Source organism: Liolophura sinensis, chromosome 1 (assembly GCF_032854445.1).
Source record: "Liolophura sinensis isolate JHLJ2023 chromosome 1, CUHK_Ljap_v2, whole genome shotgun sequence".
In the NCBI taxonomy this organism is placed as follows: domain Eukaryota; kingdom Metazoa; phylum Mollusca; class Polyplacophora; order Chitonida; family Chitonidae; genus Liolophura; species Liolophura sinensis.
Genome location: NC_088295.1, coordinates 88,672,706 through 88,687,316, shown reverse-complemented (window position 1 = coordinate 88,687,316; position 14,611 = coordinate 88,672,706). Strand labels below are relative to the sequence as shown.

The 14,611-nt window shown below is 39.7% G+C and overlaps 1 protein-coding gene across 1 annotated transcript; it reads left to right on the top strand.

Moving 5' to 3' along the window:
- The first annotated feature begins 7,347 nt into the window (after positions 1 to 7,347).
- LOC135465326 (uncharacterized) lies at positions 7,348 to 13,613 on the top strand. The gene is made up of 7 exons (XM_064742598.1): positions 7,348 to 7,524; positions 8,018 to 8,212; positions 8,738 to 9,005; positions 9,333 to 9,557; positions 9,920 to 10,042; positions 12,881 to 13,063; positions 13,558 to 13,613. The coding sequence occupies exons 1-7, from the start codon at positions 7,348 to 7,350 to the stop codon at positions 13,611 to 13,613; spliced, it is 1,227 nt and encodes a 408-aa protein (XP_064598668.1).
- The last annotated feature ends 998 nt before the right edge of the window (positions 13,614 to 14,611 follow it).

Here is a 14,611-nt window from a genome sequence, read left to right as displayed (position 1 = left end):
GGCCATGTCTGTGGTCCAGTTCTTGTGGATATCTCGTGAAGGTAGGCCTAAGTGTGCCCTGAGCCTGTTAGTGACATGGGCCCTGATAGGCTTAATCCTGTATATTACATTCGGTGAAACAGCGCAAGCGCTTGCAGTTGACCTATATGAACGCTGTTATACACCCGGTACTCTGGCTTAACTGCACAGGTTATGGCAAATTGTGTACACACGCTACATATGTTCTTACCAATAACGTCCCCTGAAGTAAAAAAAAAAAAGGACACCTAATTATTATTATTTTTTTTTTAAATATTTTTTAGAAATATCAACAAACGTTAAAAATGAGACTTCTTGTTTGATCGGAATATATATGCGTATCATACTGATCTTCTTGTTTGAACAATAAACATTTTGTGCCAAATGTACAGATTCTGGAGAAGAAAGAAAAACAAAATAGGTCTACTCGCATTCCACATGCATCAGTGCTGGCTTGGCATGAATCGCCCAGAGCTAAGCTTCGGTGGGTGTGTTGACAGCACGTGATTTTTCCCGACAGTTGGTGGATTGGAACGCTGTTCACTTTTAGTTATATGTGGTTCATTGGAGTGTGCATTGTGCAATGATGTGTTGCATGTAGTGAGGTTGTGGTTGAATATGATGTGACTTTTAACATTCAGTGAATATGTATGGTGCTGTGGAGGAAACCCTCGACCATCGGCAGATTGCCTAGATATGAGGCCATCATCTGGACCTCAACTCACGGAGACCACATTGGTGTGAGGCTTCTGTGTCATTGTCCAGCGCTGGCGTGCTACCACCCGGACCACTGAGGCCTCCTCTTTGTGATTTGATGTATGCTGTTCAGGTTACTTTCAGTATGGTCCGATATATTTAATTGGTGTGTGGTCTATTTATCTGAGATTACTACACGTAGGGTAAAATTATGAGGGGCATCGTTTTGTTTTAGTGTGGTGGAGTAATGTGTTTGACGCATGCGCATTTTGTGGTTAAGTGCTCATTTCAAAGATATAATAATGTTTTACTTGTAGGACGGGCAGTTGGGTGGGAGAAAGCACACAGGTCGTCGAGGAAAGATCTCGCTTTGTCACTCAGGTACTTGGCGGCGGAAGCTGGATTCGAACATGCGACCTCACTGATCAAGTAGGGTAACGGGAACTTCCCGCAGAAGCGACTGACTAGCCCCATGTACCCCATTTATACACAACGCAGAATAAATGTAACGATTATCCAAGTTTTCTTTTAGTTCTCTCCACTGGTTGATTTATTACATGACTGAAAGGTTGATTAGTTCGTTGATTGGGCGATTGAGTGATTGAGGGATTGCTGATTGGTCTCTGGAAGAATGATGTACCTGGATGTAAACAGAGAATATCCAATGACTCTATTAGTTTTTAAAATGTCACATACCCGAATGGACTAGCTGACCCGAAACCATTGTTCTTTGGACACCATTGTTGCATTTTATGTTGATAAACCAGAAAACAATTGTATCAGGTTTTATACAACCAGTGAAAACAAAACTTTCCTAAGATAGCGGAGTACTATTTTGACCATGTGGACAATCGTTGCAAAAACGATGTTAACTATTTCCATAATGTATTAACCAATAACATTCCGGTTTATAAATAAACGAGGGCTATTTTTATGCAAAACAGCAGACTACGATTTTCCATTGCGAATCATGTAATTCCTTTCATAGCAAACGGTAGCCAAGCCATGTAAAAATCCTTGGGGAAACCCACGACCATCCGCAGGTTGCTGCACGACCTTCCCATGCACGACAGCCTAGTATAAGCGGAGTCTATGCTACATGCAATTACCATGGAAATGTGCTCAGAGAAAAGCAGTTTCGGTGGCATACCGGTAGTGTAACTTATAAAATAATCAATGCGCTAAGCTGTGATAAAACATTTGGACTCCTAATGGGATGTCTACGCATATTACCTGATTAAGGCTGATATTTTCTTATTCCAGTACTCTCCCAAAGCGCAAATTTTCATTGAATTATCAGCATTTTTTAAGTGTTAAAAAGATACAACAATGATAATTGTTGTTACTTTGATGATAGTACTAGCTTTGTGTAATGTTAAGACCTGTAATTATTGTTTGTATGTATGTATGTATGTATGTATGTATGTATGTATTTGTACGTCGTACTTAGCAATGTTTCAGTCATATGACGACGAGCAGCCGTTAGGTTTGTGGACAAATACGGTGTCTTCGTGTGGCAGGGCGAGTTCATGCCGCCAAAGGGCTGCCGCCATTGAAGTATCATGCCGAAGACACCAGAAATGACACCCCACCCAGTAACAATGTACTGACACGGGGACGACCAGTCCTGTCTTCTTGCTCTAACCACTCACTACTGAACCTCAAGCGAGGAAGCAACAGGAACATTTTTAGTCTTTGGTATGAACCGACCAGGGTTTGATGCAGGGTCTCAAATATTAGAGGTGAACGCTCTAATCATTAGTCCGCTGAAGTGGTGTAGTTATTGTTCGTAAAGTTGTAACAAAATGTCACATATCATATCTTTTAGCATTTATAATGCGGAACACAACACCTAAAGGCGTGAATTTGACATAGTATTAGATTATAACATTTTCTATAATCATTTTGCAAAGTGTTAAATTTTTAACACTTAAAAGTGTTAACCTAAGATTAAAATGCTTTCCCTCCTTCACCAATGCCACAATGTGGGATTCAGTATTGTTATTTTTAGTATTTCAGTTTTAAGAGAGTAAATACAGTCTGACAGCACAATGTCATTTTAACTCCTGCAGCATATGTTTTCGTCCAAAATTTATTTTTTCGCTTAAAATTTCTCTATCATCGAGGATTTCTCTTTCGTCCAAGATTTTTCTTTCGTCCAAGTTTTTTTCTCCCAGATTTACAATTTTATCTTTATAAGATTCACGCGTTGATTTCACGTGACCACCGAGGTAATCAGATACAGCCATTAAGCAAATCTTGAAGTCAAAAGAAATCTTCGTTTATAAAATAAATCTATCGTAAAAACACACTTTTTATGACAAAAGATATTTCTCGGAGAAAAAATGCATTTGTAATTGCATTTTTTTTCGCTTTGAAATTTCAGCAGATCCTTGTGTGTTTCCAAAATTTAATAACAAAACAATGTGAGCCCCAGGACAGGATGTACTAGTATAATTAAGGCTAAACAGACTGAAAAGACATATTTATTCAACCTTTAGGCCCCTATTCAAAAAAAATTAAAAAGATATTTAAATGTCCTCCTAGTCCATGCATCCTAAAGCCAGTAACCAGAGAATGTGCGCTTCTGGAATTCTACAAGAAAATTCTGTCGTTCTTGCTAGTATCGATTTGCGCTTACAGCGTTCAGAGTTCTCCGGAAATTATTGTGATAGGTGCAGTGGCGTCTGGACTGACCGCTGCCAGAGCACTGACCGACGCTGGACAGTACAAAGTGACCGTCTTAGAAGCCAGACCCAATCGTTACGGGGGAAGAATATGGACAAATACTGAAAGTTTTCAAAGTGCATCCGGAATGTCATTATACATTTACAAAGAGGCAAATTTGGAAAACGAGTAATATAAATACAAATCACAAATATATATCAGTTAAGGCAGTGGACGAAATGAAAATGTCCCATACAAAATGTATCTAAATTCTAAAGGTTGATGTAGTACGGCTTAGAAGTGCTGTGAGTTATTAAAAAAGATAATTTCTAAACCCTAACACTAGTACTTACAAATACACTGATTAATACGGAATAGTTTGACGTACATATTGTTGTACGTGTCCACCACAACCCCCAACCCTGTGCGCGCACACAGACCCAAAGACAAGCACAGTGTCTTTGATTCTGTGTTTCAGTTTTATTTTTTGTTGAATCATCTTCAGGAATGAAAGAGGTATCCAACATTAATGATAAATGTATGTACATGTATATTTACTTGTGGGTTTACGTCGTGTAATTTACGACTTTTCAGTCATATGACGACCACATTAGTGATACATTTAAAAGCCTCTCTCTCGCACTTTCTATATATATATATATATATATATATATATATATATATATATATATATATATATATATATATATATATATATATATATATATATATATACCGTTCCCTTGATAAGAACAAGACTGCAGTCGGAATACAAACATGTAGAAAGTTGAAAAGGCTAACTTGTTTGTTTTTTATTCTATCATTTCTCCTCACTAGTAGGGAATGTTGCCAACGTGTCACATTTGGGAGGCGCGTCCTCTTAATATTTGGGTAGAGTTTATGACACAATTTCCAAATTGTCTAAATCATTCTCTGTGCCTTTAAAGACCATTTGAACATATTTTCCGCTTCAGAAAAACAAATTTTGTTGTCCAGTTTGTTCTCTTCTGTTCTTATACGTCATATTGAGGGTGCATTGTGGGTCTGCCTATCCTTTCCCTAACTATCACCAGTTAAGTGATAAAGTTATAGGGTTTGTTCACTTTTGTTTCTTGTCAACATAGCAGAAGCGTAATGGAAACGAGTCGCATCGCCTTAAAATTTATGTTATGGTCGTTTTGTGATATATCGATTTTTGTGTGAAGACTGTATTTGTAAGGCTGCCTTACTATCAATTAGGAGGATCCTGTAACTAACCATAAGAGGCATATTTTCAGGTTCCAGAACACTGAACATTTGTGACGAACAGACCATGACGAATATGATGTTTTCCGGCATTTTATGTACATACATGTATGTTAGGCTAAAGTCTAAAGCATCACAAAGGCTGCTCAGATAATTATAACTAGTTCCGATGATGGGAATTACCTTAAAGCTACAACAATTATTATACAGAACATCGCAAGTATTATTTGATGATTCAAGCCGTTCATGTTGTCATTAGGCTGTACATACTTTACATACAACGAAAATTCAGATGTGCTGTTTTGAGGATTCCTGATAGTTGGACGGTCATTACTTTTACCTGAGTGTATACATGAAAAAGACTTGCTGTGTGTGTCATCTTGAGAAGCAGTGTATATGGATAAATAGAGAATTGCATTCAGGAATGAAAATAGGGGTAGGCAGTGCTTGCTACAGAATTTGTTTACAATTATTTTCAATCTTTTTCTGTACGTTACACGTGCTTGTTGTACATTACAATCACTTGGAATTTAACCCAAATGTTTACAGGAGAAATCTAGAATTGAAAATGGATTCCTCTGAGTCCATAACTTTGTGTGCTAATCCGCCAGACAAAACAACTCACTCAAGAATGTAGGGCGCCGTTATAGCCAAACCTATGGCGTGAAGCTTTCACTACATGAATCCTCTCACACATGTTTCAATGCTGTGTACAAAGTTTACAAACAAGTGTTTTTTTCTTCGAGTCCAGAATAACGAAATACCTTTACTTGTCATGACCTTGCGCGTTTAAAAATTTAGACAATTTGGAAATTGTGTCATAAACTCTACCCAAATATTAAGAGGACGAAGAAGTCTAAACTACAGAGACTGGTAAACAGCATGTCATAGGATCACATTTCATTGTTCTACAGCGTAATCCAGTTTTTGCTGGTATGAAAATTGCATATTTTCCCCACGGTTAGCCAATCCATGTTCCTAGCTATCATTTGAAATGATGGAGAAACCTTGAAGCTGTGTCAATCGAAGCTGTCGCTCATCATGAAAATGTAGGCAAATTTGGATATATGAACATGACAATTATGGCTGGCTGGTTAGGGATATGGTTGGATACATGACATCTGATGTCCCACCCTCACCCCTTCTTGTGACGGCGGTATTTTTCATATCATTTCAAGTGAAGCCAATAGTGACGTCATGACGCCACAGAATGAATGAACATATGTGTTCACAGACTGCTTACAGCGCACTATGCCGCTCTCTATGCACGCTTTACATCACTGCCACCAATGGACAAGCTTGACATTTGGAGCCGGTGTGACGCACATGGGCGTGTTTAGGCTTAGCCTCACCACTGATGTCCATGCGTGGCAATATTTAATCAATAAAATTGGTTCCCGTATCACTTAGAATCATGTTGTGTATACTTTAGATGAAGAGAATCCATGTGTATAAAGTATTAATAGAAACAACGGTTAAAACAGAGTTTTTGTATATCCTGTCATCACTTTCTGCCTCATCATTGCAACCCCCGTGATCTCGGCATGGTTCAAGATTTCTCTACAAAAACATGTGCTCTGAGTGTGTTTTGTTTCATATATATGTTTTTCAGGGGGGGACAAGACTGTCTCCGAGCCCCCAGTTACCCTAACAGAAGAAAGATCCAGTATTTCCTGACCACATCACACATGCTTGAACCCTGGAGATACTCCATAATTCATGCAGTCAAACTGACGCATTTCTACAGAGGACATCTTCACACTCTCTGAATGCGGGCTTAGATTAACCATACAGCGCCAAAAGGGTGTTCCCCGTCACGTGTGACACGTTTTTAACACTCCCTACTACTCTCCTCAATAGAAAAATTCTACGTTTATACCTATATATACATATATGCACACTGGACATGGTATGAGGTTAACATGCTAGACGTTTTTCATCAGTGGAGCTCTATACAAACAATGGTAGCTCTTAACCCATAGTTAGAACCGCTCTTAAGAGAAGCTCTAATAGAAATACGGAAAGAAAGTCATGGATGAAAAGCCTCTAGTTTTCATCTAAAATTAATAGAAATGTATTAATTACTTAATATTAACGTTTGTTTTTACACTAAAAACGTAATCGGTTAAATTTATCAGAAAGTCTGCCAGAACGTATTCTGCTATTGCAGCAGATTATTCTGTTAAATATGACACACATATTCTATTAATTAAACATAAAGATTCTCTCGGGTCCTCCGTGGCTCAATTGGTTTGCGCGCTATGGCAGCTTAATGACCCAGGAGCCTCTCGCCAATGCGTTCGCTGTGAGTTCAAGGCCAGCTAATGCTGGCTTCCTGGTTCCTCCCACCATTATGCTGGCCACCGTCGTATACGTGAAATATTCTTGAGTACGGCGTAAAATACCAATCAAATAAATAAATAAAGATTCTATCAGAATACTATCTTGAATGTGGTAGGCTATTGTATTATAATAACAGTATAGATTCTAGCACCTAGCAGACAGCAGACTTTCTGTTATAATTAACAGGTGAATTTTTACGTGTAGGTTAGTCTATGTGGCTGCATGGAAACATAACCATCTAATCATATTCAATGGGTTGTCATAATCCTGTGAACCATGCTTGAGAAGGTTCGTGCAGCTGGATAGATTGGATGTTATGACAAAGGGAGCTAACTGCATGATGTAGCACTTTTCGGCTTTCCAGGCCCACGAATTGACATGGGCGCCAGTTTCATCCATGGCCCAGACGTTAACAACCCTGTTGTGAAACTGAACCACCAGTTCAACCTGCCCATAGCTGACACGGACTATACGGGGTGGCTTGCCGTCAGAGAAAATGATTCTGTACCTTACAATGAAACCAGTGTAGAGGCAGCTGCTGTTAAAATGAACACGGTACTAGCCTTAAGCTCAAGTTATACAACAGGAATTTGTCGTTCAAATAAGTGTGTGATTTTGATCGAACTGTTCGAATGAGTGGACCATATAAAGTGTGAATGAAGCTTTTACAAAAAACATGCATCAAATATACAGCTTTTTTTTTAATACACACTAAAAGTATGTGTTTCGTTCATGAACACATTTCTGATACACTTTATAAACGCGTGTTTAATCGTAAAGACTGTGTTAAGACGTCATACGTCGGAAAGTTCGGTAGTACCCTGCCAAAGGTCGATAGTTTTCCCCGGACACATCGGTTTCCTCCATGTATCTACAACAATGACCTCCATAATGTAAGCGAAATAATCTTGAGTATGGCAAAATCAATTATGGTATAAAAGCCTTAATTATAATAGAGTTTGAATTAGATTTGCATATCCATGTAAGCTTTGACTTTTATGAACATATTTTCATAGCTTTTCATAACGAATATATTGTTTGTATATAGGCTTTCAAAGCTGTGGAGCATCTCTCATCAGACTTGGAAAAAGACATATCCGTACACTCGGCTTTGAGACAAGTCAATCAGTATCAGCTGATTGAGGATCCTCTCTCACAAACATTTCTGGCTGAGCATGAGTTCTTCTTCGGAGATACCGTAGATACCCTGAGCACAAAATATCTGTATGACGGATACTTGGAGGTAGATATTGCACCGACTTCGGACAAAATACCTGCACGCGGATACACCAAGATGTTGGACAGGTAAGTTGTAAATAGCTTCAATCACATGTAGCTTTATGACGGTTACGTTCCTAGAAAACTGCACACACAGTTCATTAAAACTAATTGTATTTTCATTTTTGTTAACACATAGTGTGTTATGCATGAACGTAATAACACTAACGCGCGACATCACAAGGCTGTGACAATGTAGACCCGGTATCTCTATATATTCAAGATTTATGTCCTTCCTACTATACAGTTTTGGTTTCTGGTATTATCAAGGAAAATCTCGTTGGCAATGATGATATCAGAACAGTACAATAAAACCAGTGGGGACATAGGCTTCCACGCCTAAATATCATGCTTTCTCACGGTAATTGGTAAACTTGGACAAAAAGTCTGGCAAAGGGTTTTAATCTTTAGCGACAAAAACATCAGATATTTGGTATCAGGTCGCCAGTTACAGTAAAGTATAAACGCTTGTCATTTTAACTATCACCAGAGCTTACTCGGAAATCGTCGTGCCATTTCCGTGTTGAAGGATCGTCCAGAACTCTCCGACGGAAGCTCCTCTACATATCCTCCTGGACCAGGAAGTCACGGTGTGGATGTTCAAGAAGACAAGCGCGTGGTCATCAAATGTAGGAACGGCCAGAATTACGAGGCGGATGCTGTTATCGTGACGTTACCACTGGGGGTTTTGAAAACGAATGACGTCAAATTCACGCCAGGTTTATCCACCAAAAAGAAGGGGGCAATAAAGAGAGTTGGTAAGGCTGTGTGTGTGTTATGGAAAAGAATTATGGATCCTGTCTGGATGAAAATTGTTTCTTGGTGTTAGCATTGGTGATACTTAAAACTGCTTGAAAGTTGCTTCTTTAATAAGTGAACATAAAGCCTTATTCTGTAGTCCTCTCACGAAATATGCAGGTCTAAAAACAGAACTATTTTTGAGTTTTGTCTTTTAATCATGTAGTAGAGGGTTTTATCTCTTGTCAGTTAATCGTTTAATTAGCATTAGTGTACTCTGGGCTATATATGCGTGCGTATGGTGAGTTCGTGCATATTAATTTAAATACTTTCCTATTCATTATCAGGATTTGGCACTGTAAATAAGCTTGTGTTAGAGTTCAATCAACAGTTTTGGCCGAATGACACACATCACATAACTGTGGCGAAGCGAGATAATGCTGAGCGAGGGAAGTTTTCCATTTTGTCGAGTTTCCAACCAATTGTGCACAAGCCCGTGATAGTGACTTATGCTGTCAGCCAGATTGGAGAAGAGAGCGAGACGCTGAGTGATGCCGAGCTTAAAGACATAGGTAAATCCACTAACGTATTGAAAATGAATTTCATTTATAACCTGCAAATGTAACACAGAATTGAAGAAAACAGTTCATTACAAATGAATTTGTCACTACAAATCAAGTGATAACATTTTCGTCCGATGCTCGCGTGTTACAACGTGTGAAATAGATATAGACCTAATATACATAATGCGAAACTGCAATTGTAATGTAATGTGATGTAAGTTCAGTGTCTTAATGGTTAACGTAGTTCTTATTACGTCTTACTATGCTACGCCTTCAGCCTTCCCGTCTTTAAAAAGCTATTGGCTTCCTAAGATACTTTTTTCAAAAGTTTCATGGAATCTGGTAAAAATGTTCTGTTAATTTACTTGCAGCTCTGAGTCGTCTGCGCACGGCTTTTGGTACGTCCATAGACAATGCAACAATTGTCAATCTATCTCGAACGAACTGGAAGAATGACCGGTTTTCCAGAGGCTCGTATTCATTCCCAGCTTTAGGTAATGTTTCGCGTTGTTTAATCCGAAACACTGAAAACACTCACTGTTTTATGCGACGCAAAGACGACTGTGGGTCTTCACCACATATGAAGTGGTTTTCGCTCATCCTCACAAATGATCCATGAACATATCTCATTTAAAGTCTGCAGGTTAGATACTTCTCACACATCCCCCTGGACATAAAGCGAGAACAGATGTTCTGGTGTCCAGACAGATCTGTCATTATAATGTCATTATAATGTAGCTGTGTAGGGTCTCATGACTGGTACTAGACTAGAGTGACTAGAGTGTCTGCATGGCACTCCAGTGAGGCAGCACTATAAATATGTCGATTGACTTGGCCTCGGTAAAAGAGACACCGTACCTGGGCAATGGAAATAGGCCTAGTGCTTAAAGCGGTGTTAAAACCTTAACAGCCAAAACTTAGCGTTCTTGCCTAGTGTTTATAATCACCATGAGTACGTTACTAAAGCGTGATGCTTGCATACCACCACATATACTACAACACGCACCTGGTCCTTAGGGGCCATCGCAGAAAATAAAACCCATGGGGTGTTTACGCCAAACACACTAGAGCGCACGTGTGATAGCTAGATGCCACCACACACACTATAGCGCACGTGTGATGGCGAGATTTACGTATAATGGCTAGATACCATCAAATACACTATAGCACACACGTGATGTATATATGTCACCACACACATTAAAGCGCACGTGTGATGGTTATAGATGCCGCCACACACTACAGCGCACGTGTGATGGATATAGATGCTACCACACACACAGCGCGCGTGTGATGCTTATAGATGCCACCACACACACCATAGCGCACGTGTGATGCTTATAGATGCCACCACACACACCATAGCGCACGTGTGATGCTTATAGATGCCACCACCCACGCTATAGCGCACGTGTGATGGTTATAGATGCCACCACGCATACTGTAGCGCACGTGTGATGCTTATAGATACCACGCATACTATAGCGCACGTGTGATGGTTACAGATGCAACCACGCATACTCTAGCGCACGTGTGATGGTTATAGATGCCACTACATATACTATAGCGCACGTGTAATGGTTATAGATGCCACCGCACACACATAGCGCACGTGTGATGGTTATAAATGCCACCACGCATAATATAGCGCACGTGTGATGCTTATAGATACCACGCATACTATAGCGCACGTGTGATGGTTATAGATGCCACTACATATACTATAGCGCACGTGTGATGCTTATAGATGCCACTACATGTACTATAACGCACGTGTAATGGTTATAGATGCCAACACACACACTATAGCGCACGTGTGATGCTTATACATACCGCCACACATTATAGCGCACGTGTGATGCTTATAGATGCCAGCATGCATTCTATAGCGCACGTAAGGTGTTTATAGGTGCCACCACGCATACTATAGCGCAGGTGTGATGGTTAGAGATGCCACCGCGCATACTATAGCGTACGTGTGATGCTTACAGATGCACCACACACACTATTGCGCACGTGTGATGCTTATAGATGCCACCACGCACACCATAGCGCACGTGTGATGTTTATAGATGCACCAGGCATACTACTGCGCACGTGTGATGCTTATAGATGCCACCACTCACACTATAGCGCACGTGTGATGCCATCTATATAATGGTTATAAATGCCACCACACACACTACAGCGCACGTGTGATGGCTATAGATGCCACCACACACACCATAGCGCACGTGTGATGCTTATAGATGCCACTACACACACTATAGCGCACGTGTGATGCTTATAGATGCCACCACACACACTATAGCGCACGTGTGATGCTTATAGATGCCACCACACACATTATAGCACACGTGTGATGCTTATAGATGCCACCACGCACACTATAGCGCACGTGTGATGGTTATAGATGCCACCACACACACTATAGCACAAGTGTGATGCTTATAGATGCCACAACACACACACAGCGCACGTGTGATGCTTATAAATGCCACCGCAGACTGAAGCATAATTTATTCACACAGTGTCCAGGTCACTGTAAAGTCTTGTTTCTCTCACGAATGTCTCCAAGATCCCTCAAAACGGCGTCCTCAGTCAGGCTGGTGGTTACACTCTGGTAGTTACACTCTGGTGAGGAGTGCGGTGTTTCACTATGACAGCAACTACCGCATCGGTGTGCGACGAATGCTGCTGTGAGTTCGCAATGAGGAAATGAGAAAGTCAATCCATGGGTTGATTACTGCTACTTTATTTGAACTGTTACTCGTTGTGTAGGTACACTGTTTGAGCAAATTCGTACGCTCCGCAAAACCATACATCAATCCAGTTCAAAAAGCTCCTTATACGTGAAACTAAAAACAAAGAACGATATTATATTTAGCGCACAATCGTATATCTGAATTTACGTCATTAAAGTCACAAAAAGTGGACAAACTGTGACATCTCCTGTCAGTTATCGATAGCTTCAACTCCTACGCAGATTCACACTCATTGTACTCTTAGGTAACATAAAATAAACAAGTTTACATCGTAAAAACATTATCTGAGCTAATCCTGAGAAATACATACCACCATGGATCCTCAAAATCTCGCAACAACGCAAGTTCTGAGCTGCTGTGACAACCGACAGACACTTGATGTCGTTTTCATGGCACCTACGTCACAGAACGAGGAAGTCGCAAAGGGGCGACAACTCCCTATCTGTATTGACTACAGTAACACACAGTATCACGATAAAATTTCCGCAAATTGGCACTACCCTATGTATGTGAAGGTACAGGCCAACATTCGCAAGCTATCATGGTCGGTTTATGTGTTGTTATCAGGAATAAAGGCGGGAGACTGGGAAGCTCTCGGAGAGGCTGAACCACCGCTGTTCTTTGCTGGTGAACACACGCAAGCCAAGCAATATGGAACCGTCTTGTCTGCCATAGAGACCGGAAGGAGAGCGGCAGCAGCAGTGGAAACTTACTTAAAATCAGACATTGCCGCGTCAGTGAACGTGTCATGTATTTTTGTAATTCTGTATTCTCTACTGTTTCCGTCGTGGTTTGTGTATTGCAGAGCCTTCTGTACGCGCTTTCACTGTATTCTTTCTGGAATAAAATCGATGTTCCGTGCTTCTGTTGGAGATTATGCGTGTTATTTCAGAGAATTTGTTAAGAGATACTTTTTACTTTGTAGACTTATTTATTTAGCTGGAAATTTGTGTTTTTCGCACCAAAGCAAGTTCAAAAATTAAGCCTCAAATCAGCGAGACTGTGTTGTCTTGTTTCTCTGTTTTCTTACAAGCGCGTGTAAGCAGCAGCGCGTAGTAATTTAAGGAAGTAATTTCAGTCAATCGTCATCACACAAAGCAAAATACACAGGATAAAAATACGCCACACAAAAGAGTTCATATTCAGAACTACCTTAGCTGGAACAAGTTTGGGTGATGTTTGAGAATATCATCTATATAATTAAAACAGAGTTTAATGTAATATCATTCTTTGCTTCGAAACAGACATTCTTATACCTGCCGTCAACCAAGATGGACGTTTCGGGCTGGGACTGATATAATATAATGTTAAATTAGTCTTAGTTACGGGTCAATAATCGAAAGGTTAATTTCCTAAACGACGTTTAAGACAAACTACCACAGAACTATAGAAGCATATAAAGGGCAAATATAGGACGGAATCATCCAACGAGAAGCAGTCAACAGTTTTCGATGGTATAGGAAAGACGCAAGGTATATTCTAGGTGACTAAGTGAAATTAGTATGCAAGCTGTGTACCATGCTAGAATATAAGTTGTCGATAACAAAATATGTATCTCAGTTGCTCCTTGATTGCAACTGTTTATATTCCCAAAGTGGCGATCTAATTCAACACGATGAAGATACGACCCTATCCCAGTAATAGACATTTATTACGAAGTTAAGCCGGTAAACAGGTGCCCCCTTTTTCAATGTCATTGAACGATATGATGCTGGGTGAAGTAAATAGCGCTCTTTCATTGGAAGAATACTCTATGTGATTTGTATAGATTTACATTAACATATTTAAACTTAATATATTACTTGACATTATATGAAGAAATATTTGTATATAAAAGAATTTCTTGTGTGATTCAGAAAGGACGGAATCATACAAAGAGAAGCAGTCATCAGTTTTCGATGATATAGGAAAGATGCAAGGTATGTTCTAGGCGAATGAGTGAAATCGGTATTCAAACCGTGTACAATCCTAGAATGTAAGTTGTAGATAATAAAATATGTATCTCAGTTGTGGTTTGATTGTAACTGTTCATATATTCAAAGTGGCGAGGCAATTTGAAACGATGAATATAATGCCCCTAGTACCGGGCTAGTAATAGAAATTTATTACCAAGCTAAACTGATGTTAGCTGAAGTAAATAGTGTTGAGTTTTCACTGGAAGAATACTTTATATAATCTGTATAGAACTTATTAACCGCATAACTTGACATTTTTGGAAGAAATACACAAAAAACAAGTACTTGTGTGGTTCCTATTAACTGCTGCACCGAAGTGGAGCGATTTTCTATCTAGTTGCAA

Bases quoted from the DNA above. Each gene is read 5' to 3' on its own strand.
- LOC135465326 (XM_064742598.1), top strand. From the start codon at position 7,348: ATGGGCGCCAGTTTCATCCATGGCCCAGACGTTAACAACCCTGTTGTG. The intron at 8,213-8,737 runs GTAGATATTGCA...AACTATCACCAG, and splicing joins TGTATGACGGATACTTGGAG to AGCTTACTCGGAAATCGTCG. The intron at 13,064-13,557 runs GTATTTTTGTAA...GCTTCGAAACAG, and splicing joins CGCGTCAGTGAACGTGTCAT to ACATTCTTATACCTGCCGTC.